Source organism: Antennarius striatus, chromosome 3 (assembly GCF_040054535.1).
Source record: "Antennarius striatus isolate MH-2024 chromosome 3, ASM4005453v1, whole genome shotgun sequence".
Taxonomy (NCBI): domain Eukaryota; kingdom Metazoa; phylum Chordata; class Actinopteri; order Lophiiformes; family Antennariidae; genus Antennarius; species Antennarius striatus.
In genome coordinates this window covers 25,255,001-25,280,696 of record NC_090778.1, presented here as the reverse complement: position 1 = coordinate 25,280,696, position 25,696 = coordinate 25,255,001, and the positions used below count along the sequence as shown (strand labels likewise).

At 44.6% G+C, this 25,696-nt stretch overlaps 1 protein-coding gene across 8 annotated transcripts in view; it reads left to right on the top strand.

Annotated features, from left to right (window-relative positions):
• The first annotated feature begins 753 nt into the window (after positions 1–753).
• The window catches only part of rtkna (rhotekin a), a 45,835-nt gene continuing 20,892 nt past the window's right edge, over positions 754–25,696 (top strand). The window contains exon 1 of one of the 8 annotated variants that reach the window (XM_068311927.1): positions 754–1,158. In XM_068311927.1, coding sequence (XP_068168028.1) covers positions 1,048–1,158 — 111 coding nt within the window. In that variant the 5' untranslated portion in view covers positions 754–1,047. Of the gene's footprint in view, positions 1,159–4,747; positions 4,802–7,960; positions 8,101–12,758; positions 13,339–23,946; positions 24,340–25,696 lie in introns of those variants that run through there. The other 7 variants (XM_068311925.1, XM_068311919.1, XM_068311918.1 and 4 more) reach the window with 7 other exon arrangements.

Sequence of the window (25,696 nt, the reverse complement as noted above, 5' to 3'; positions counted from 1 at the left end):
CATCCATCTCTCTCTCTCTCTCTCTCTCTGGATGTGGATGTGACCTCCTGATCCTGGATGACTTTATAACCTTTCAGGATTCTCCTCACAGCAGGCATCAGTAAAGTCCTGGTGCCGTCCCAGTTTGTGATTCACATTCCTCCCTGCAGATGCTTGTAAATAAAACGGTGAGGTGAAGCCCTTGCCTCTTTGCTATGCGGGCAGCATCAAAAGTTCTTTTTGAGGCGAAAGATTAAAGCATTAAAGGAAATTAAAGGAAAGCATCAACTAAAATGTATAACTCCTCATCATTGCATCCCAGCAGGGCCCCGCTGGTGGATTCATCATTTGGAGGCTCATTAGTTGGTTTTTAAGTTGTTATTTTTCTACAACTTTTGGGCAAAATTTAAAAAAAAAAAGCTTAATGGTACTTTTTAATCGATGCATCAATAATCGATAGTTGCTTTATTTTCACTTCAGCTTATTTATAAGGAATTTAACTGTAAATACAGTTTTTTAAAAACTCTTTCAAACAGTTTTGGGCTGTCAGGAGTTAAACGTGTGGCGCCGTTTAAACCAAAAATACTTCCTCCATTTAAGTTATATCGTCTAGATTTTGGACATATTTTGTATTTTACTTTTGGTGTTTTGGTTTGACTGGATAACTTTCACCCCCTGAATCACCGCAGCACTAAATCCCCGCAGAGCGCAGGACGTGCGCCGCCGGTAGGGGTCTCTGGGAACGGGACGGGACAAAGTTAGGTCTCAGACGCACCGCATGGGGTGTCAGCATGTCACGACTGGACGCACTGGGGGCAAATGTTCGGGGGAAAGTGAAAAGTCATCAGTGAAGTGAAGATCGTGGAGCCGAGGACTCAGTTTTTATCGGGGTTCTTAATCCTCAGGGAGGGAAAAACCACAAGGTCCACTTTTGGGTTTGCGTAAATCTCCTGGGAGAGTTGCGTCTTTTGCCGGCTGTTCGGCACTTTTCCAAGCGATTTCTCCTCCTCTTTCGAGCTCTTACGGATCGAACTGGAATATCTGTGAAGTGGCCGGAAAGCAGGGACGATGTTTTGCCGAAATCAAACAGCGAGAGCCACCGTAGCCCGAGGGTCTGCGCTTGAAATGGAGATACGGCGAGGGAAGTTCAGAAAGAGCGTTTTCCTGGACACATCACAGGTACGCCTTTGATTGTCCGTCAGTTAACAACACACACACGCACGCACACACACACACACACACACACACACACACACACACACACACACATGCGCTATGGGGGGCAGATTTTGTGTTTACAACTTTGTCTGATCTCTCTCCCTCTGCAAACTAACTTATTTGGCATGCGTGTAATCTTCCTCTGAAGGCATCTGACTGTGTGCTTTGCTCAGTGCGACATTTTAATTACATTGCACTTGGGGGGATGTGCTGTTGATTCCAGGTCCTCAAATTAAAGCTCGTAATTGCTGCATTTTTAAAAACTGCTTTGCATTTTGCTCGACTTTTAAGCACAAAAAAAAAAAAAAAAATCCAATACAAAAATCATTCCAGCAGAGAATTAAAAGTCTCCCTGTGGTTGGATGCTCAGCGGTTGTTCCATCCATCAATCTATAGTTTTGCTGTGATGTTTGCATCATCTCTGTTTCCACAGGATTCACTGTAAATTATAAAAGAAAACTGAATATTTAATATTCACATCTTCAAGTATTCCTTAAATCCCTCTTCACCTCAAACTCCTCATTCTAACCTTTAAACAGCACTTCAGTAAAACAAATCAGTTTATTATAAAAGAAATGACAAGATTTCAGAATTACAGGTCAAATAATATACACATGTTTAGTGAATGACCCTTTGGAATGGGGAGTGCGTGGTTCCAAATGTCTTTCAGAATATTAAAAAATCCTCTAGTGCTAATCTGACTTCCGCTGACTTCTTGCAAACCCCTTGACTGAATGAAATAAATGCTTTAGCCGTTGGTAACACACATGTTGCACTTGAGACAAGGCCTTCTTATCCACTTCCTGGTTCATCTGTCAGGGTTTAGTCAAACATTTCCCGTCAAACATACCCAAAAAAAGAACTCATCCTTGTTTCTTTGATTGTCACCTGCTAGGGAAATTTTTTTTAAAAAAGGCTACATCCTCTCATCTGTCCATCCCTGGATCAGAGCAGTGAATGTTTTCCTTCCTCTCTGTGAACACCCACGTCAACATCTGCTTCATATTATCCATAGATTGTAAAGAGAGCAGACGGGCACAGAAGCAGCTTCCAACCAGAACCTCTAATTATTTTCACTTTAATACGTCCGTCTATCTCCCCTCTCGTCCTTGATCACTCCATCGCTCACACACAAACACAATGTCTGAGGGGTATTTGCTGTTAGATTAGGACTAAACCAACATTTCAGATTTAAATATTTTTGGGAATGCTGAGAATTTCTAAAAAAAAAAAAAAGGAGGGGGGGGGATTTGTGTGGAAGGAAATGAAAGAGAGGAATTCTTTGTAGTAAGAGGATACTTGAGGAATGTTAACGGTGCCGATCATATCACCTTCCTTTCCTCTCTGAATCTATCTTGCTTCTATTATCCTCTGTGTGTGCGTATGTGTGTGTGTGTGTGTGGGTTCCAGTATGTGTGTATTCGTTATTTATAATTCCTGTCACAAGAAAACACTTCTAAACCCAGAGGAGCTGGTCGCTCTCCGCTGCATTGATCTGTAGTCAGAATTATCTGGGGTTTCTGCGTGAGCTCATACAACATGACACATAATACTTCCTGGAGGTGCAGGAGTGCCAATGTGTTGACAGGTTGTTTTTTTTAATTTTTGAGACAGTAATTGTCCTCAAGAAGTGCAAACGGTGTCGAGATAAACAGCTGGCGGCGCAGTCGGGTCAGGGTTTGATGATGCAGAGGCAGTGGAAGTTGAAAGAAGGGGACTGTTCTTCAGCTGCTGCTCTGGGAAAAAAATGGAAATGAAAACGGTGATTGACCTGAAGCATCACCTTCATCTTCACGCCGAGCTTCACCTCTCTCTCGTATTACCGTCTGCGTTACTTATTAATCAGGGTAAAGACTTCCCCTCTTTTCACAACAACCACAATAAGACCTTCCTTAACTCTGTAATCTCTGCACCGGTTCTCATGCAAGATTCATTTGTGTCTCTCTGCCTTTGTTGCCAATGCTAATGACCCCCTTTCAGAGACTGGGACTCTCCTCCTGGCTCTGTGTGTTTGGACTCTCTCAATGGCACTGAGGAACCGGGTCTGTGGCATTTCAATGAGGTGGTCTACCTAACTATTAAATCCACCAGTCTTCACCGAGCCAAGGGATGTCACATTTGAGGTGTTTGGTTTTTTTTCCTGGAACGTCCAATCAAAAAAATCAAACTTGCAAATGCTCGAAACAGCTTGACAGAGAAAGCGTCCTTTGTGGAGCCGAATCCAAAATGACTTTGAGTTTGTTTTCCACATTTCTATGAATTTGAATCAAGAAATAGTGCAGTGGGTAGCGATAAGATGTAAGTTAGGACTCCCTACACACCTTAAATTATTGAATTTATCCTTCTAATAAGCATTTTCTGTTGGAAAGGTAACTGTAGCATCCTGTGAATGATGCAAAATGGTAGAAATAAGCACTCATGGACAGTATGAGTGTGTTTATGTGTCTCAACATGCCTGGAGGCAAATGCCAAAAGCATGATTTTTACGAAACAAAGTGATTAATGCAGATCCGACTTTGGGGATTGCCTAATTACAGCAATCGGTTATGTGAAGATTAAAATGTTAGAAACATTATCAGGCATCCAATCTAAATTCATCTTCTTGTGTGATATTGTTTGCTTGCAAACATCTTGACAGCCTGTTTGAAGGCTCCAGGTCCTCTGAGGGCCCCGCTGGCAGAGGAGTATTAGAACAAAAACCAACAGGGTAATGCAGTCAGAGAGTGGAGAAGGAGATAGACACCGAATGCATGTTCACGTGCTGGTTGTCCAAAAATCCATTCTGCAGACGTTCCTGTCGCTCCTCTGGGAGCCGGAAAGACGTCTGCTTTCTGCAGCCCTCCTGTCTGATCCGCTCCATCTCAGCCCTCATTGGTCTCTGAACCACCAGGCGGAAGCTGGGCTAGTGAGGATATTGGAATGTCATCACCGCCATGGCGACCACCAACTAGCTATTCAAGGCCAGGAAAGTAGTTAGACGTGTGTGTGTGTGTGTGTGTGATGACACACCCATCCACCTACCCACGCTCCCTCCATCCCGGCCTGCAGGACCGCATGGCAAAGTGTGGGAGGCTGCCGTCGGTGTGGAGCGCAAAGCTTTTAACAGTTTTTGGATGCGGTTGGCTGCTCTGCCCTCCTCCGCCCTTTAGATCCACACACTCTCTCACCAAATTGAACATACTAGTGGCTTTAGGGAATTTTTTTTTAGGGATACGATGGGTGTTCCCTTTGCTCAGCATGTATTTTCCCACCCTGTGAAAAATGTGTCGCTCACACCAGAAGTGCAGCAACTCCTATGTTCAGTTTTGGGTGACGTGACGTAAGAGTCACGCATTTGCTGAAGAAGATTTTATCACAGCTTGTATCATCCTAGGAAATTTTTATTTTAAAAATTCCCTCTATATTCTAATTATTCAGAAATGAGGAATATTTTGTGCTCTTATGCCTCGAGGTGCTGTTCCTCCCAAATCTGAGATGTGGCGTTCGTGATATGTTCTCTCCAGATGCTGGGATGTAAGCATCTTTATGTCTCCACCCCCACACATGAGGGAAAGAAGTCAAACAGATGCTACCGGGAGGACGACAGGAAAAACCTCGAACCACGGTACCAATAAGAGAGGAGTTGTACTTCCTTCTGGGTCTTCCTCTGTTTAACCAGAGAACATCTGACCCCCCTGTAGCCCAGACTAAACCCAGTACAGGGCCAGGCGAGGGGCCTCAGGAACCCTGGGGGTTATTTGAGAGTGGATGCACGCTATCGGATCAGAACCACGGAGCTAAATGTGGTCTGACTGGTGTGTGATGGAGCTACAATGTGAGACTTTTAGCCCCATCTTCTAAATGTGTGTGAGACTACCCTGCAGCACTCAGATGTTGATGAAGTGTGTATGTGTTTGTGTGTGTGTGTGTGTGTGTGGGCACCCTCAGGCTTTTCTGGCATATTGAACACTGCAGGGGTGCCGGGTGAATGCCAGGGAAAAGTTCACCCTTCCTCTCAAACAAAGCTCTGACCTCCGGTGCTTTCTGCTCGGAGGCTCTCCCGGAATGTTGAGAGTCGTTTTAACTAGCAAATGTTTAACTTTCTTCATTACCCAGTCTTTGTGCGAGCATCATGGCGGAACATGTTCCCACTCAACCCGAGCGCTCGGACAAATGAAAAATTGCTTAATCTTGGTTTCCAGTGTAAAATTCAGCCCGTGTCTCGCTATTGTTCCCACGGTAACGACTGGAGTGTTCGATGAGAGAGAAGGAGAAGAAAGCTTTATTGTTCAAGTAGAACATTGAATAAAAATTCACTTCTTCCCCTCGGCGTCCTTGATCTTCTCATACAAGGTGTAGTTCATTATTTAACACAATAGACTTAGCTTTCAGAAGCACACACATCATGTCCCATCAGTACTGTTGTGTGTGTTTCCTGCTTTGTGACATCACTGTGATGTCATACCCTCACATACCTCCAGCTCTGCATGGCAGTAAAGAGATCCGGAGCTGAAATGTGAGGGCCAGACGTGCTGTCAGCCGGGTGTGTTTCAGCCCCCGCATGCAGTTGGACGCCATGTGTTCCTATGTGATAAGCTGTTGTCGGGGTGCAGTCTAACAGCTGGGCATCTAGCTGACATTGCAACTGAACCCCACCCCATGGCAGCGTGTTGCCTGGTTCCCCGTGACGCCATACACACACCTACATGTTACAAAACCTTCTTATTTCTCACACACACACACACACACACACACACACACACACACACACACACACACACACACACACACACACACACACACACACCTTCAGATGGTGAGTAAGCAGCGCCGTCTCCTTGCGTAAGGTCTGTTTTTGTTTCCCCAGACAAGGACGGTCTTTGTTCAGAGCCCTCCTGACCTGAGCGGGGCTTTGTGACACAGGTGGAGGTGGCGTCATGAACAGATACTACCCGCCCCAATCCATGCATCATCGATCCCGTCCCGGTTTCTACATAAGTCAGATGAGTTTTCCTCCCTGTCTCCCTGTTATAACTGTTATTCTCTTATGGAACAGAAGGTGACTCTGAGATTTCCCGGACAACCTGAACGCCACTGCGGCGGAGTAACAGATGCATGAAAGAAAAATGAAGTCATACATGAAATTCTGGTGTTGTTTCTACCAGATATAGAGAATGACTTTAGAGAAACACCCCCCAGCCGGCTCCATCCCCGCCTCCTGTCCTTCTGTTGTTTCAGTCTCCTCCATCTATCAAACCAAACACCTCCCCTCCTCAAGGAGACCTTCGTTATTTGGGCCACTCTACACGTTTGAGGCACAGGTCCCCAGACATCATGGAAATCAGTCTTTTTCCGTCTCCTACCGCAGCTCTAACCCACTTTCTTGATCCAGATTACACAGAGGAAGCCTTCCTTTAGACGTCCTCAGAGGACAGCTATTGGTTTTACGTCCCTTTATCTCATTGTATGCACCCCCTGACACACACACACACACACACATACACACGCATACCCACCCTCCACCAGAGACCTTAAACAGAACCTACTGAGGGCGGCAGGCGCTAACAGACTGTAAAACAGAACTGCCTCATTCCAGAAGTATCCTCTTCCTCCAAACACAAGACACACACACACACACACACACACACACACACACACACACACACACACACACACACACACACACACACACACACACACACACACACACACACACAGATTCCAGCGTGTGGTTTCGTTTACAGTCCAGGACACTTGTCGTCAGCCCCCTTTGACAAATCACCGGGGGGGTTGGAAACACGAGAACCTTTGTCTACATGAGGGGGGAAAATGCCAAAATGACAAAACCGATGCTGAAACGGTTTTAAAATGCTGTCATGTGTTTCACTTTGTCCTTATTTTTTTTTTGTAAATCTTGTGGGAATTTCAAAATAAAAGAGGCTGGATCGCTTCTCTTTTTAACCCCCTTGTTATAGAAGTTGATGTGAAATGGAAACAGAGTCTGGTTTCTGTTGGATTTTATAAGAACATGTAAAGCAAACAGGTCAACAGTGAACTACAGTTGAAAACATTGGTAACACTTCACAATAAAGCAGCATTAAACCAGCAGGGAAAGACACGTTGAACTGTCTGACTCTTTCTATTCCAACCTGTTCTTTCTTTTTTTTTTGTCTGGACAAAGCTCCGTTTTATCTCTTGCTCCTATAGATCACAAAACTACCCAATGTTCCTGTGACCTAAATGTCGTCGGGGCCTCCTTCTCATTCAACGGCATGTGAAAGGAATCAATACAGAGGAATGTGCATAGGTGTGCTGACCTGTTGCTGCACTGATTCAGACTCGTCTTTCTATTTTGTGTGGTCGAATCGAGTTCAAAGCAATGAGTTCCAGCCAAGTCGTCTTGCATGCCCTCTGCGAACTGCGTGTAATAACCAACCGCTGCAGGCTTTGGATGCAGGTCAGATCTTAGAATTGTAAAACATCACAGTCGGAGTTTGATTTTTTAATTTTTTTTGTGGCATTGCCCTGGTCAGAAGAGCACAGGAGGTGAGAGGGCAGAAGGGCACATCCACCAGTGATGCTGCTCCTGTTTTGATGATGCTGAGCAGGTGTTAGAGTCGGTGAGAGCATATGGGTCTATTAAGCATGTCTCTTTTCCCCCTCATGCTGTCTGGTGTACCCCCCCCACCCACCCACCTAAAGCATGCCCATGTTTTAATGTGATTGTTTACTGGGGCCCGGTGGCAGATGGCGTGGTATTAGATCTTGTCGTATCATCGTGTTGTTTCTGCCCTCTCAGCAATTATTTTTATCGCGCCTGTCGCCAGTCTTCCATTATTGCCTACCGCAAGAAAAAGGAGGAGATCAGCCGGCCTGCGTGTTCATTCGGGTGGATGGGGATGTTTTTGATCACCTTTACCGAAGGTAAATGAGGATTTTCTTCTTTCCTGTGTTTTACCTTGTAATAACTTGCCTGTTGTTAAATTTTGGTCTGTTTGGACAGAAAATGGAAATGAAAATGTCACCTTGATTAAATTTATTGACATTAAAAAAAAACTAGGAGACAAATCGGTGGGTAAAATAAACTGAAAATTGACCATATGTTGCTTTAAAAAATGTTTTTTGGTTGTTAATGTACAATCAAGACTCAGGTCCATCTGGGCAGCGTTCCATAATGGTCACAAGCCAGACAAACGATCCAGTAGGAAAAGTCTGTATAATAAATAAAAATATGCTCTTAAAAACAATAGCAAAAAGGGTCAACGTTTGGATTTTTTTGGGTCGATAAATAACGAGATATCAGTTCATTTAGAGAAAATCAACACAGGGATTGGCCCATACGCTATGACGTCATCATGTTCCTTACCTCGTTCTGTCAGGTACCTCATCTGAGTTCTCTCTCCCAGCTGAGCAGGAATCAGTAGCATCTCCTCCAGGATGTTACTCTTGTCAGTTTGAGATACAGCCTCTCCCTGATGTCTTCTCCTCAGACGTTCAGGTTCTCGTATTGTTTCTACAGATGTTTACACGTGTGGCTTCTTTTTAAACCCAGACAGATTTCTCAAGTCGTCTCATGGTGTCAAGTCTACTAAAATGTTTATTATGGTCTGACAGAAGTATCTTCATGTCATATAAAAAGACAGAATTTCAAAGCAGACTATTTTATATGTAAAACAATTAGATCGTGTCTCTCTCGTTCTCTGTCTTTCTCATCATTGCTCACCCTTATTTCTGCATAGAAAATGAATATAAAGCCGACACCCAAAGTTCACGTTTCAATGCGCGCCTTCGTTCTTGCTGCTTTCTCCCTGCAGAGGGCGCCATTGCTCCATTTCAGACCCACGCATCAGTCAAGACGTGTCATTCTCACCTCTTATCCACCTCTCCTTTACGACTTTGATGTCTAATTTATGTTCATTGATTATAATTTAAGAGCATTTTTAAAATTAAATACTAAATGATGAGCGTGGGCTTACATATCCCACTGGTATCCCGCTTTGGCTGCAACTCCCCCCCCCCTTTCCTCACGCATCGAGGGTAGAAATCGATGAAGATGAATTGCTTAACAAGTTAGTGTCTCTTACACTTGACTGAGTGATGAGACGCCGCAGCCTCCTGTGACCGGCCGAGGCAGCGCTGCGTAAAGTCATCCATAATTGTGGGAAGCAGCCAATCGGTGCGCTCCTGACGTGCTACTGTATATTACTGTCCAACTAAGTGTCCTACTGTACTATATACTAACACCTGCCCTTTAACCAGGTGTTTGACCCCCCCACACTAAGGAGAAGTTAGAGCTTGGAGACGCACGACGTCATCGGTGCGTCAGCGCGTCTGAATTTACTGGCGCGTAGCTGTCAGCACAGCCTTTTCACGCTCCATAACTGAGCCCTCACTTCGGGGGGAGTTGGGGGTTGGGGGCTGGAGGGGGGGTTGCTCTCATGATACATCTGGTTTCACAGTTCATCACACGCTGCTGTCATCAAGCGGAACAGATGTGACCCCTGGTACCTGCCGTGACGCACCCGTGGAAATTGAAGTCCTGTGATATTGAAATCTGTTGAGGCGGGTTTTATTTATTAATTTTTTTTAACAGTTGCTGGTTTGTGTCTTTCCAATCCTGTGTTGATTGATCTTTCTTCTCATGGTTACAGAACAAGTTTTCTTTGTTTTTTTTCCCCATGATATTTTATGATGCATGTTTTCCAGGAACTGATTTGGGAGATCCTGTTTCCAGTGTGACAATAAATCAGTTGTAAATATATCACATTTCACAATCCGTGTGCGATCAGCTGTCAGACGGTGTTAAAACACACGGATGTCAGCTGTGGCTTTGACTTCAATCAGACAAACAAACCTTGATTTTTGTTTTTTTTTGGTATTCTGAGACGTGTCCGCCGCAATCTAATTTGGTGTGTGTTTGTTTATGTCTGTTTATGCCTGGGTGTGTATTTGTATAATGCCAGTATGGGTTCACGTGTCCCAGTTGGTGCGTGGGAGTCGTCTGGTGGGTGGGGTTCAGTTCACAGATCGGGTTTAGATGAAAGACTGGATCTTTGTTGTGGTTTTAGGGTGCCTAGCTGGTCTGGAGTGGGGAGAATGTGTGTGTGTGTGTGTGTGTGTGTGTGTGTGTGTGTGTGTGTGTGTGTGTGTGTGTGTGTGTGTGTGTGTGTGTGTGTGTGTGTGTGTGTGTTGGGAAGGGGGGGGGTTGACTCTTCAATCTGAGGCTGATGAGATGCTGAACATGTGATGTTTTCATACCTTCTCCTGGTGGAAGGCCCTGACTCTTGGAGATGCACCTCCTGCTGCCTTCATGGGATGGTTTAGTTTGGAGGTGTATTTGTCATTTGTGTTTCCCCTGTCCTTGGTTCCATTTCTTTCGGAAGCCACAAACACTTGTATGGTTCTCCTGACAGCGACACCCCCCAGCCCCTTGGTGGGGGCTTCAGAGTGACCCTCATCTCCGACAGCAGCATGTTTCCTCCAGCTGATTAGGTGTATGGAAAGGAAGGTTTCCTTATTCCTCCACACATCCGTTCAGAAACAAGAACTGTACCGGGTATTGTGTCGATGGCTGTGTGTGTGTGTGTGTGTGTGTGTATGTGTGTCTGTGTGTGTGTATGTATGTGTGTCTGTGTGTGTGATCTATCCATATTTTCTAATCTTTTTCATGGAGCAAATGATTCTGTTCTACTTACCTAATCCTTCCTGTTATGAACCAAGTGTTGGATTTAATGAATTGTTTAATTCCTGTCTCATGAGATCCAGTTTCTACATCTGATCCTGACCAAGTTTCTCTTGTCATCAACTACTAATCCACATCCCGAGGGCAGATAATCCCCATTTTTACACAAGCAAAATCCCAATCGGGCCTAAAACCATCAGTGCCCTCCACAAACTGTCCTCATTTTCTTCCTCCTCCTCCTCCTCGGTGGCCCCCGGCCAAGGCGGGGTGACGCTGTGCGTCTGAGCCTGTCACCCGCCTGCCTTCCCGCCAGCATGCCCCGTCATAGAGGTAATAGCTGCGTTCTGTCTGCTTTTTTGTTCAGCCTGGAGGCTTTTGTCAGAAGGTGTCAGTCTGTGAGTTTTACTGCGGGGAAATTTACCTGCGTCGTGTACCGACTTCCTGGAAACAGCTGCTGGTGTGTTCCTGAGCCTAAAGAGCGACTGTGTGGATTAAATTTGTTCATTCTTTTAGAAACACTCACATCACCTCAGCTATTTCTCTTTCCACCTCGGGAACAATAAATCTCTTTTCTTAGCGTGTGTATGTTGGTGCCTCACACAGATCAGCCGGGTGATTTAAACTCTCAAGGGTGGAGGCTTTTCTTGGGGAAATGACTTTTGGCTCTGCTACCGGCACCCCCACCCCCTCTCTGAGGTGAAAGGGCATCCACAGCTCCTTTGTTACCACATATAAAGGAGAGTGGAGAACGTGCTGGACATGACGCAGCGCGACGTGGACGTTTGCGCGCACAACAGTAACCCCAAAAGTTAGTGAGGTTTGTACAACTCTGCTGTCAGGACTGATCTTCATCCTCATGATGATGAGCTCAGTGAAACATTCCTCTTTGAATTGATAGCCATCGATCAGTCACGTGATGACGGCTTCCCATTGAAGGGCATTCTCGTGGTGGACTCGAGGAATGGCACACACAAGCGCACACAACACGTGTTCTCTCTCTCCCCTCTCTCTCTCTCACACACACACACACACACACACACACACACACACACACACACACACACACACACACACACACACACACACACACACACACACACACACACACACACACACACATGCTCAAACACACGCACGCACAGCTGGACAGACGCGCTGGAGACAGCGTGAATGCGCTGTTTTTATTTTTCTTGTGTATCCAGAGCAGATCGTTTACACCAGAGGACGGCAGCGGAACCGGTTTAAAGGATAAACGTCACATGATCCAAACGTTTGTTGACGGGAAAGGAGGAGACCTGGCGCTCGGGGTTAAATTAGGAATGCTTCTTTCAAAATGTAAAGTTAATGCGCGTCTTCAAGGAGCCGATATAATAAACGAAAAGAATACCCAGGAGAGACTTTAATGGATTCTTAAAAGGCTGAGTGATAAAAGATGGAAACGAACTGAGACAATCTGGGCTTTGAAATACATATTTTGGATTTTTGCCAAATACTTGTGACCGACGGAACTCTTTCAAATATCTCTTTTCTTAAACATGCGCAAAGCTGCATTCGATTTCTTTTAGTTTTGCTTTACACATAAAAAGTTATAATAAGTTTCTTGTTAAGTTTCTTGCGTCACAAATGTTGTCTGAAGTACAATTACATCTCTATGGGTGTTCACTTTCACTCACAAGGTTGTAGCTTCATTTATAATCAAGCCAGTAAAAAAGAATAAAGCTCTCGAGAAGCTTTCTGCTTGTTTTATGTGTGTTTATTTAGAAGGGCGTATGCCCTGCTTCAGTTACCTCCACTTTTTTTTCCCCCTCCACCCTTCTTTATTGAAGCTCATTGCCATCTCAGAGGTGCATCGCAGGGGTTAATTTAGCGCCGGGTTGGAGAGAGTCAGGGTGCGCACAGTGGACTAGTTGTGTCGATCACTCCCGCAGAGGCGATGCCCTTTTGTGGAGAGGTCTCTTGTCACACAGAGGACAGACGGCATTCACTGTTGGGACACGAGGACACAAAGAGAAGAACTGCGTTTTAAAAGGCTCCATTCTTTCCCCGTGTTGACTGTGAGTGTGAGAGGATCTTTGTTGCGCGGGGGGGAAAAAAGTGGAGAAGAGGAACACGCTGAACTGATTGAGGGGGGATTTTTATGGACAGGAGTGCTACAGCGCACCCCGATGCTGTCATCCACACCACCTTTTTCTGATTTCCCGGAACGACTATCGATTTGGATGAGGAGCAGGACTTTTACGCACGGTTTTACGCACTGATTGCAGGAGACTGACCCAACAGAAGACTGCCATGGTGAACTTTCTCTCATCAGTACCTGCTGGGTAGAGGTTTGAGACAGATCATCAACTCCGAGCACAGATCATTTTGTGGAATTACGCCTCATAATGCCGGTTGATAAATTAGCAAACATGGAGGAAAAACTCTGGATCCTGGAGGACCTGAATATGATGTACATCCGTCAGATTGCACTCAGTCTGCAGGTGAGAGTTTATTCTCATTTCCACTTGTCGTAAAGTGTTTGCTGCTCTCTTTTGGGCAATTATTGCGAGTTTTTGCACAAAAAAACAAAAATCTGTGAGGTGTACCCGCGTTTTCATTCGCTTTTTTGGACCGATTGGCTGAAATCCCTGAATAGAAGCAGCCAGGTCTTTTCCTGAATCATGTTAAACCAGATCTCTGTGTGAACGGACTGCGCCTGCAGCTGTGCGCGGCGTGTTGTTAAGTTTACAGAAGGGATGTTTGACGAGTCTTTGTAAATGACAAACAAGTCAAGCTGACACTGGTTCGTTCTCCCCCTTACAGATGGCAAAACTCTCACTGACACCAAACAAAACAACAGGTCATGCCATCCAATCTGTCCCATGGTGTCTCCCCTTCCAACTGGAGGGGGGTGGGGGTCACTCACGGTCCACAGCTGCACATACAGGCTTCATACATTCCTATGGGAGTTTGTGTATGTGCTTATGTATCTAGGAGAATGACCCAAAAGGCAGTAATTCCATTTGTTTATCACTAATCCATCAATTTATCCAACTTTTTTGTGTGTGCAAATAATCCTTTATCAATGTTTGCAGGAAACAGCAGAGGTATGCATCTTTTTTTTCATTCCCAGTAGAATTGAAAGGAGACACATGGACATTTGTAATGTTTCAGGAATGTCAAAAAGGAAAGTAGAATATATTTCCTGGCTCCGTAATTTAAAGATATTGGCTGCCTGAGCTGCAGCTGCTTGAGGTGTAAAACGTCCAAAAAGAGCCTTTCAGCTGTAAGAGAGCTGATCTAACTCGGGGTGTTTTGTACCTGCTGTCTGTCTGGCATCATCTGTGAGGTGTATCTTCGTTTAATTTGTGCCAAGCACCACAAAACATTCCAGGCGTGTGACGTTTCGACATGTTAGAGGACACGCACGATGAAGAAACAACACATCAACTTGTGCCGAGCCGATTCCATTCTGTTTCTGGGATGTAATGGTTGCTTAAATGTTGATCTGTCATTGAAACCCTCATTACGCTAAAGAGTCACTTCTGATGGTATCGTGCCTGCGGTCTGGAACACACTGACTTAAGGTCTTTCTTTTTCGAGAGTTGCTTTGGCCATGATCTACTCATTAGTTCCTGTTCCTGAGCCCCCTTTTGAAGAACTTATTTACTCGACTCAGACCCAGTCTGGAAAAATAGTGCTTTGTCTGAACATTGAATCTGGGGCATTATGGCGGAATGCAGTTAGCAGGTAATTCTGACTGAATTAGATTTTTTCAGCTCCCAGAGTCATTTCTGTAAATGCAATTTCCAGGGAAGGAATGCGTACCAACAAAGTGACAAGGCCCTCATTTCCCCCTTTTGACTTTGCAGTAATCCTGTGAGAATTTCTTTTTTAGGGACAGAAAAGTCTCATTCGTCTTCGACTGTTTATGCTGGTCAACACTGATTTGTTTGCTCACATGCTCTCCAAACCCTCCTCCCTTCGCTCCCTCCATGCCTCCTCAGCCAGTGTGGGTCTATGAGACAGGAATTCTTTGTGTGTCGCTGAGCTGCGCAGCCCACAGTCTACTTGCGAATGTTTTTTTTGTTTTTTGCTCCAGAATCTCTCACAAATGGAACGATGGGTCATCCCCATTAACTCGTCCTTGCAGCAACATGTAAAACCTCTGTAACCACACCCATCTCATGCTGTCACGTACTTATGTGCATCTGCAACTTACATAGAAATTCACTTTATTTCTTCCTGTTCATCCGAGCACATGACGGTGCAGGTCTTGAGGTTCATTCCTCAGGCTTGTATAATTGCTGTGTCAGGAAGGGAGAGGGAGCAGGCATTGTGTTATTTTGGTGCTCAGTGGGAAACAACTTTTCTGCTTCTCAGGTTATAACAAGTCTGTTGCAATAGGAATGACCGCATTCTTGACTCCGATGCACTGTTTTCTTTTGCGTTCCCCTCCTTCACTGCGAGGCCTGTGGCGGCTCTGATTTGTTTCTTGTCACAGTCAGTGTGTTAAAGGTATTTTGCCTTCCCTCGGGTTGCAGAATGCAGCGTGAGAGGTGGCCGATGGGAAACAGGAAATAGTCCTGTGTAATTACCGTTTCCCATTGGGAGCGACAACATGATGTCACTGAACCTAGAGCCATTAATAGCCGCATACGAGTCATTTCCTGTCACGCAAAATTGTATGCGTGCTGACATTTTTTGCTTATTTGCTCCCCCTTTCTTCTTCTCTTGTGTCAAACTCTTCTTCACTATCTCAGGCTTTGCCCCCCACCCCCTACCCGTCCCTGTACCTCATGTCCCATTTGATGGCGAGAAGGCCGTAGTTGGACACTCACCCCCATCTATAATTAGCCTGCAGACTGGCCTTGAATGCACGGATCACGACTTTGCCAGATTTAAACATGGACTTTTGATAAAAAGGTGTCTTAGGTCAGTCTGTTTCGCCCGAGATATAAAGCGGGCTTTTGTTAGGAGCGTTCCATTCGATAAGTAGAACCATACTTTCTCTATATGAGTGTGTTTGTGTGTTGACCTCGAGGGTTCAGAGCTCTGGTCTGGGACTCATCCGATCATACCAGTGAGATCATCTGATTTCCTATGAAGGGATTCTCTATTTCTGTGCTGCTGATGTATTTCTCCAGGCATTAGGACCCAGGAGTGAACCAGCACTATTTGTTGTAACGGATGAAAACAAAAGAAATGTAAGGCAGAAACCTTATAGAGAAATACTAAAGCAAAGATCAGCTACACTCCAAGTTTATAGGTTATATTAAACTCTAAAATCTTCATTCCAACCATATTTTAATTTATACCACAAATTATTTCCTTTCATTTTTGATCCATCCTGATTATATTCAACCGATTTGGTATCAATTTCCAACATTCTGAAAGTTCCATATTTGTTGTTGTGTAATGAAAGAGGGAAACTGACCCTGAAATGTTGCAGTCAGGAAGACCCAACCTCTGACCCTTGTCGACGAGGTTGAGCTCGTGTGGGGTCAGGTGGGAGTTTTTGCTGCCTCACCAGGGACTCGTGTTTGACCTCTCACACGCTCGCAAACCCTAAACTTAGCTCTGGTCATGCCTCAGATAGCTTAGCAGTTTCTAGTGACCACAGACGGGCCTTAAATATCCGTTGGCCGGGCTTCACACTGCCTCTGTTCGTCTCATCTCTCATCCGATAAAGCTGCTTTGACCGATTGTGAGTGAGTGGAGACAAGAGACAGATCTTTGTAGCATCTGTTGCTGTTTGAAACTGTGATGCAGTTACAGATAGCTGTTTTTTTGTTTTGTTTTTTTACAAAACTAAATATATCAAACAGATATTTAGACCACACGTGTTTCACAGATTCCTCTTAAGGTACTGGAGGGTAAAGGCCAAGTTGACAGCAGTCAATTTCCCCCTTGCTGGTGTCCCTCAGGGAGCATCAAGGAGCATCTTCCAGTTGGCTCCGGCTGGAGTGATAAAACTCAAACCTTAATTTATTTTTTTTGTAATATTTTATCATCATCAACGCGCCATTCCACAAAGAAGCGGTTGAAGCCTGTCTGTGTGTCTGCATACGTAGTTGTGTGTGTGTGTGCGTGTGTGTGTGTGTGTGTGTGTTGGTTCAGCTGCAAGGTTGTTTAGCTTGTCTAAGTTACACCAGACCTGCTTGCTTCAGTGGAAGGTGTGCTAAAGCTAACAGGGCTCACTCCTCTTGTGATACAGGATACGTAGCATATCTGAAACGAAGCACATTCCTCCACAACGGCCCGCTTCATCGTACCCCACCCACCCACCCACCCCACCCAGCTTACCTCGTCCGTGTGTGTGTGCAAGTAAATATTTGCGTAGAGTAACGACCAAATCTGTAAGCTGTGTAATCAAATGAAGTGTTTTGATATCATTTGGGACATTCATTTAGATTTATTGGCTTGGATTCGACTGGAAATGTGTTTTTTAGAGACTTTTGGCATTTGTTTTGAATTAGATGCAGGAGTTTCCTACAGCAGCTCCACAGCCAGGTTTATTCACTGTTAAGTGTTGTGTACATTGGTCTGAGTCTGTTTGCTGTGTGTGTGTAAATTGTGTATAAGTGCGTGTCTTTGGCACCTATACCATGGATAGCTACAGTAGCTTCCAGTTCTTCCAGCACCGTATGCCAAAAGCAGCCATGGCATGCACAAGAGAGGAGAAAGGGGGCTTTGTATCGCGTCACGCAAACCCATCACTCCCTTCCAACACCTCCTCTTCTTCTTGGAAGTACAAATCTAGCTCCTAACCCCTCAGCCATCTCTCCCAAGTCTTCCCACCTCCATGTACTGCACTGCGGCGTCCTGTACCTCCTTTGCTGCAGCCGTCACCCATGCAGCGGTTAGGAGGAGCAGCGCAGGTATGAATAGGAGCTCTGTCCAAGCAGGAACCCGTTAGATGCTGCGGCAGGAGCCAGCTTCCTTTGGAAAACAGCAACCAGGAGCCAGGGGGGATGAGGAGGAGAAAACACCATCGGCATCAGCCTGACCTCCTGCACCTCCTCAGCTTGTTTCTCTTTGTTGCTCACCTCCCTCTCGAAGCTATCTCTCCCAGAATCAGTTTAATAATTCCTGCCTCTATCTCAGCTCACAGCCTGTATTCCCTCACCCATTTATGGCACCCTTTTTCACCTTCCTTTAATCCTCCCTCTCTACTCCCCCTACTTTCACCTGCTCAGATACTTCGCAAGAAAATTTGTATTTTAGTCCTTAAAGGATTTTTTTTTCCTTTGCAAAGAAAATTGGGGCCACTTAAGCTGTTTGAATTCAGACTGCAGGCATTATTCAAATAAGCGCAGATTAGATTCAAAGCTGTGCTTGACTTATTATGTCTGGGGCTTATGAGTCGCTGTTTTCAAGTGGTGATATTAAAATGTATATCTTTGGTATTTGTGTTATTAAAATCATCAGAACATGCGCTGGAGATTTGTGCAAACATGTATTGTGTTTAAAAGAACATTTGGTAATATTCTTAAGTGAGCCAGGAGTTGCTTTTGTGTTTGTCCATATGGGTTCAATTGGTGCTCTATCTCTATTCTCTGCTTCCCACTTTGTGAGATGATCTCTGACAAAGCACACACGATTGTAAGTTTATGGCTCTCACATTAACTTTATTGGATTCTGCCTCTCTGATGAGGTCTGTGGGAGGGATTTATGGATAAATTCAGCCTGTTTGGGTATGTTTATTGCTCTCAACACTGTTACCATAAGAAGATCAGCACTGGAACCGAGTTGTTAGATGTCTGTAGGGTTGAGGTGTAGGTTTGTGTGTGTTTGCAAATTGGAATAGTCTTCTGTTTCTATCATCTTCGATGTAATCACATATAATCACTCCAGTGTCGTCCCAACCGACAGTTTGGGCCCAGAGCCCATTGATGGTCCACCAGCATCTGTAGAGAACACTGTTATCATTTTGTGTTTTAGGAGACTTTTTTCAGTTCATTGCTTTGCCTCCGGATGATGGATGGCTGTGTTGTGAAGGAAAACCTAAATGCCAGACGCAGATTGTCATGGGGGAATTCCGGGGAATGGAGGCGGGTCGGCAGGAGCTGGTGCTTAAGGTAGATCAGACGACCAGGACTGCTGCTGAAAGGGGCCTCTTGTTGTGGTACGGGGTGTTAATAGGCATGACTGAGCTGTTCCACCCCCAAAACAACAGCCTCCTCCCCCAAATAACAGCCTCTCTGTCTCAACATGATGAGATCAGTGGAACAAACTTCTCAGCTCGATGATGTCATGCTTGGGACTTGAGGTCAGAGCTCAGGGTCACGTTGGTTGTGTGTGTCTATGAGTGTGTATGTGTAGGACGGATGTGTATAATAGTCCTTGAGAGTTAGATGAATTTCACACAAGCTATTGGGTTACACTTTGCCATCAGAGACACTTATGGCTCATTTATTCTATTCTTTTGTGTCGACTAGATAGCAGTGACGAGTCAAAGGCTTTGACAACATAGAGGAGGATGGGTTAATGCACCTATGAGTGAATATTTAAATCATAATTAATTTAAAAAAAACATTTTGTCATAAAAATATTTTCTCATGGTTTTTACCGTAGGCTGGTTTTAGTGTAGCCTTGCTGCCAGAGAGTGGCAGTAATTCCCCTACCAGTTGTTCGAATCTGCTTCATCAAAAGAAGAACAAACTACTACCACAAGGTGGACAGGAGAATCATGCTAAGTCCAGTGTGAAATATTAAATAAAAGTAATCTGTTGTTTATTTGCAATCTGGTCCTCGCAACTCCCTAAAAGAACTACTCAGCAGATAGGCTCACGTGAAGTGGCTCATGCTAATAACCACCATTAGCATACGAGGATTTAATGATGTCTGAGAAATTCACATTTCAACAACCCCCAATGACACTCCCTGGCACCCCCAACAACCGCTGTTGAGAAGCCAGGCTGGTCTTGGCAATGGTCCTTGGATACTGAAGAAGTCTCTTGTCTTGGATGAGAGGTGACCCCCCCCCCCCTTGTGTCCTTCTTTGCCCCCACCTCTTTAGGTTGTCACACTTGAGAGGTGTCCATATGTCTGAGTCTCTGTCTGTAACCCTTTCACCATTTGGAGATAAAAAGGTTAATCCATCTTAACTCCATTGGGACAGACCCAGGATCCAGGGTTACCTATTGGTTCTGGGCAGAAACTTGTCTCGATATGATTGGCTGAGACAGGTAGGTAACTGGACTGAAGACCCCTGTTAACCCCTTGCTACACCAAGCCCCCCGTGAAGCACTGAGTCATTGATTAGCATGTCACTCGACACAGACTGGTGGTTGTGTAACAACACGTGTTGGTTTTTTTGAAGCACCGTTTCATGCCCACATAAAAACACGTCCACGCAGTTGGCGATGGCAGCTGTCACTGCAGGATCCACGAAGACTTGACACTCAAGTGTGGAAATAGCTTTGAATATTATCGCTGCTGCCTGAAGTTGCATAAGGAGTGGGCTGCTGATAGCATAAGTACCTCATGATGTTTGTTGAGTTTCTCACGTTGCAGACTTTGTTGTGTTGCAGTGATAATAAATGACTGTCAGCAGTTTTGTAACCGCAATAGTTGACACAGTTAAAAAAAAAAGATGTACATGCTAGTTAAAGCCCATCTAGTCGACAGCAATGCCACTATGTTTAACTATGAATGAATATATGCCTCATGATGATGATAATGATGTTGATGTCATGCCTACTTGTTATCAGGATCCAATCCAGTCTCGCCGGAGTTATACAGCTTGCTCTGGAACAACCTCGGGCAACTAATGCTTGGAAAGTGAGCGGGTCTCTACATGCTTTGTTGTTTCATAAAAGATAGAATGATGACACACACGCAAAGGTGTGGACACAGCTTCTTTGACATGTAGCAAACAGAGAGATGAGTGGGCTTGTCCATAAATGTTGCAGTACCCTATTATGACCTCTAGGGGGCTGCTGAGTTCTTAGATTGTTTTATCTTCCTTTGTCTCTTGTAAAAACATTAAATTCGTTTCAATTAAATGTAGAAAATAAGAGAAACAATAAGTAGTAATTAGATTTATACTCTTGGTGCAGTTTATTTGTCCCAACAGTTCCCTGACGAGGTTGCATTATACATTACAGCTAAATAAACGCAAAAGTTTTCTCTTGTGTGTCACCTTAAAAAAATAAAACAGCTCTAAATAATGTGTGTGTGTGTGTGTGTGTAGCTGGAGAAGAAAGGTTCCATGCTCTTGCACTTTCGTTTTTATTCACAGGTACCTTGCAATAAGGCAAAAAAATTGTCTGTGTGTGGGTCAGTTCTTCCTTTGGGTCGCTTTTATGTGAGCTGGCCCAGAGACTAATTCAAACCAATGGCTGTGAAAAAGAGGCTAAACTATGTGAAAGAGAAACACAGGCCCGTCCCTCGACAACTGCTGTCAACAGAGGACCAGAGTCAAATCTGCACAAGCCCCAAAGCATGAATTTTTTTTTTTTTTGGGATGAAGTTTATTTATCATGCCTTTGCTGCTCCAGACTGTGATCGTAATTAAGACTTCATTACTGTTCAAAGCTGATGAAAGATTACAAGTCAATGCTTTGTGCAGATGCTCAATAATTAGACCCCTGACTACAACAAGCTTCCTTTCCACAGTGGGAGGGAAGGGGGGTTCTTGTGGAGGTACAGTAGCAGCAGAAAGGAAGAGGAATGCTCGCTTGAGGGGAAAACACTGACCCAGAGAGTCAATAGGAAGTCCTTGAGTCTGAGGAGAAGGAAATGTGGCTCAGCGTGGAGGAATGTCCCGTTAGCATGTGAAATGCTGTGTAATGATGGAGTCCTCCAGTCAGTTGGTTCCACTGACCAAACCAAAGCATGTCTCTTACCTTTGATCCAGATTCCCATTGAGAAGATGGACATAATCACCTGTTTACCATCATTTGAATCATTATCCTTACTTATGTATAATCTTCACATGTGCTTCTACTCATTTGGATGAAACACCAGCACAATTTCCACCGTTTGATATTTGACTGACATCATCAGGTTGCACTTATTCTGCAATGTCTGGGAAATGAAATCAGCTTTTAGGACCAACAACAAGGTGCTTAACTTTTTATTGGCTGCTGTGGGCAGATTTTGCTTTTAGGCCGACCGAAAAATCAGAGCACAAAGTCATGGATGTTGATTTTTAGAAAAGGTGTTCATGTATTTCCTGAATCCCTCTCCTCTGACGGCACTCCTCAGTTCGTCTCCTTGGCACGGCTAGCAGACGATGAAACCTTAATCTGATTAACCGTGGGATATTTACGGCTCTAAGTCCTGAGTTATCGAGGCTCATCTTGTTTTTGTGGCACGCTTGCAGTCACACCGAGATGAGCGAAGAGTGAGAAGAGTGAGAGAAGGTAAATGTTAATAAATGCTGTGTGACTTTAGACGTTCTCGCTGTTGGCTGATGCCTTTGGGAGTGTCCGTACAGCAAAGCGACCGCGGTGTCAGAACGCCCCCTCGCCTTATGTCCACAGCTCGAGGTAAAGAGCTGCATTCATCAGACTTCATGCACAGATGTAATATTCTGCGCCGTGGAGATGGACTCTGCTGCTCCATTGCCATTAGCTGATGCTGCCCACAGCCCGACTCTCTCCTCCTCCATTCTGATCCTCCCACATGTCATCTGCCGCATCTCTGGCCCGCCGATCCGATTCCACTCACCCACAAGCAACACAGCAAAACAAGAGACGATTTTCATCCTTCGCTCTGTGCAATTTTACTCCGCTGACACATAAATGTCAAAACAGTATAATCTCTGATTTGCAGGTATATTTTCCATAACTTTCTCCTTGTTTTTCCTGAACTTTTTCCAGAGTGGATTTTCCTGTCAACTGATTCTCTCATAACCCCCAGTCAAATCCCAAGCTTCATTTTAGACGGACTCTTTTCTGTGTTTTTCATTTCCACCTGCCCACAAATCTCTCCCATACATCAGGGGTCGACAAGCTGATGCACTCAGCTGCACATGAAGTTCCCGGCGTGCCCATATAGGCTATAATCAGAGGCAGACACAGAGAGGAGATAGAAGATTTTTATTTTCCTTGTGATGACAAGTTGTTGTGTCGGCGTAGCTGGAGTTTCTGTGTTAACTGTAGGATTCTTGCCAAAATTATTTGTGGGCTTCTTTTTTTGGTTTGTTTATGGTGCAACTTGTGCTAACATATCTTTATTTTAAAAACAAAATCGAATGCTTTTTTTATTGTTTGCATCATCTACATTTAAGCTCGTTCTGTGGGAAAGATGAAAACTTGAACTTTATTTCTGGAGCGATCTTGTTTGTTATTTGGGAATTCCATGCATTTTTCTAATTTCAAGAATCAAACAATTTCTCAGATATGGAATTAATAAGAAATTCAAATTACCTGTATTTCTTCAGTTATAGCACTTGCATTACATGCTGATGCATCTCAATTAAAAACACACATTAGGTTTTTCAAACTCTGAACAAATGGGGAGATGATTTGTTTTAAAACTTTTCCCAGGGTTTCAGCTGTATTTTTGAGTCATGTTAGCGAAGGATGACATGTGGAGGAGAAGTTGTTGAGTCATAACTTAAATAAAGAACTACGTCTTTTTCCACTGTAGGCGTCGTTGGCAAACATGTGGACTTTACTCACATATTTCGAATCGAACTCAAACCACCAGATCCTTCTTGCTCCAAATAGTTCCTGTTCCATTTTGTGAGAGGAGCCCTGGTGCCCCACTGGGAGCTGAACACTAAAAGCACTTCTGTTTGTGCAGCAGAGGACTGACAGCAACACTTCTGTGGGATGTCCTTGGGGTGGGTTCCAGCGCCCTTGGGACCCCCCTTTGGGGACCCCGAGGGGGTTGTGGGAGCAGTGACAGCAGTGACAGCAGTGACACACACACACACACACACACACACACACACACACACACACACACACACACACACACACACACACACACACACACACACACACACACACACACACACACACACGCTCGCGCACACCCGCCTCCTCAGACGCGGCTCTCGGTTGGTCCATCACTCGGTCAGTCTTGATCCTCCCATGCGCTGGTGTTTCTGTGTGCGTGTATGTGTGTGTGTGTGTGTGTGTGTGTGAGTGTGTGAGTGTGTGGCTCCAGTCCGCTGCTATGGAGCTACTGGGACGTCGACGGAAATGAAGATGATGAAGAATACAACACAGAGAGAGACTCAAAACACATGACCGCGATCGTTCCCCGCAGAAGAGCGACGTTTTTTGCGCGGATCCGTAACAACTTCTCAGCACAATACGCGTCAGCTCCTCTCGGATCGCGCGTGGATATTTCATTTCTGCCTATAAATGGAGGTGCCTCGAAAGGAAAATCTGAGTTAAGGTATTTCACGGTGTGCGTGGGACGTGTCACGGCCCCTCGGTGTTGCGTAAAGCGCCCGTGCCGCCAGTTTTGGAGAGTTTTGGAGAGAGAAGCGGAGCGCTCCTCTGTCATATAGGATGAACAACTCACAGAATGAAAAGGTAGGAGAATGGTTCTTGTTTTATTTCCAGAATGTGTGTTTTCTCAAGGTTTTGGGCGAAATGGAAATCATCAGCTGCTCGAAATTCACGTGACACTTTGGGTTTACGCGTCACGGCCGGATCACGCAGGCAGGTTAAGAACCCATGAGGTTCGGAGACATGTTATTGGTTCTGCTATTGATCACACCGACTCTACTTTGATAAGGGGTTAACTGAATCTCTCTGGAAAGACCTTTTAAAGCCTGTGCTCTTAATCTAATCAATTTCAATAGAGGAGTTTGATTTGATCAGCAGATTTAATCAATCACATTCGAACTTTTAGTAAATGATTCACACTGTTCTGTGTCAGCTGTCAGTAGTCTTTTATCTTTGAAGAAGATTTTGGGATTTTAAAAAAATGCAGAAAAAGCAATTAAATTGTTGAAAAAAATAAGATATCCAAAGGCTTTCTGTATATTTCTTCAATGACAATGATTCTGACATTTACTAAAAATACAAAGTTTATTTAAAGTTGTAGTATATACCATTTTGTTCCATTTGTCTTGTGAGTCATAGGTGAGCGTTTCAGTGTTTACATAATACTAATAGTGACTTATTATTTTTTTCCTTTCTGCTGGTTCCATTAGGGAGGATAGTAACTCTCAATTTGATGTTGTCTGATTGTACTGTGACAGGTCGCCCGGGCTTTGAGAGCTGGAACTATACAACAACAGTGGGATATTACTGTATTAACGGCTTCCATTTCCCAGCCATCAACCTTTCCTCTCTGTTGTGAATAAGTCTTTCCTTATAGCCTCGAGTTGGCAGCTCCAAAACAGCCACGCTGGAATTGAATATTGGAGCATAAAAGATCCCAACGGATGAGAACATTTCTGCTTTTCCCACAGCAATAAAATAACAACACTCCATGTTTTTTCACATAAAGCTGTTTGGCTTTGACGGTCGTGTCCATCATGCATTCGTAATTCTATTTCAGGAACTTGGTCGTCATGCTTCCCCCACATTGGAACCGCAGAAACGAGCTAAAAAGAAATGGCAGCCACCTAAAAATACTTTCCCCAGCGTCCACCGGTCAGTGTGACAGGCAGCCGTCCTGGTCTCCTAACTTGTGTGCGTTTGATTGACGGACTGGTAGCTCTGACCACTTCCTATAATCAACTTCTCTGTCGCCACAGAAACTCCATCCATGCACAGATCAACCGAACGATTGGTTGCATTTGCGTCCCCTTGATTGCCTTCGCTAAGCTTAATGACAGGCTGCCTCCCGATTCGGGGAAGAGCTTGAGTTTAGATCTTAGTTTTATGTTGTCTTAAAAGGTCACATGAATCAAAGTCGGTTTGGGATTGAAGCAGCAGG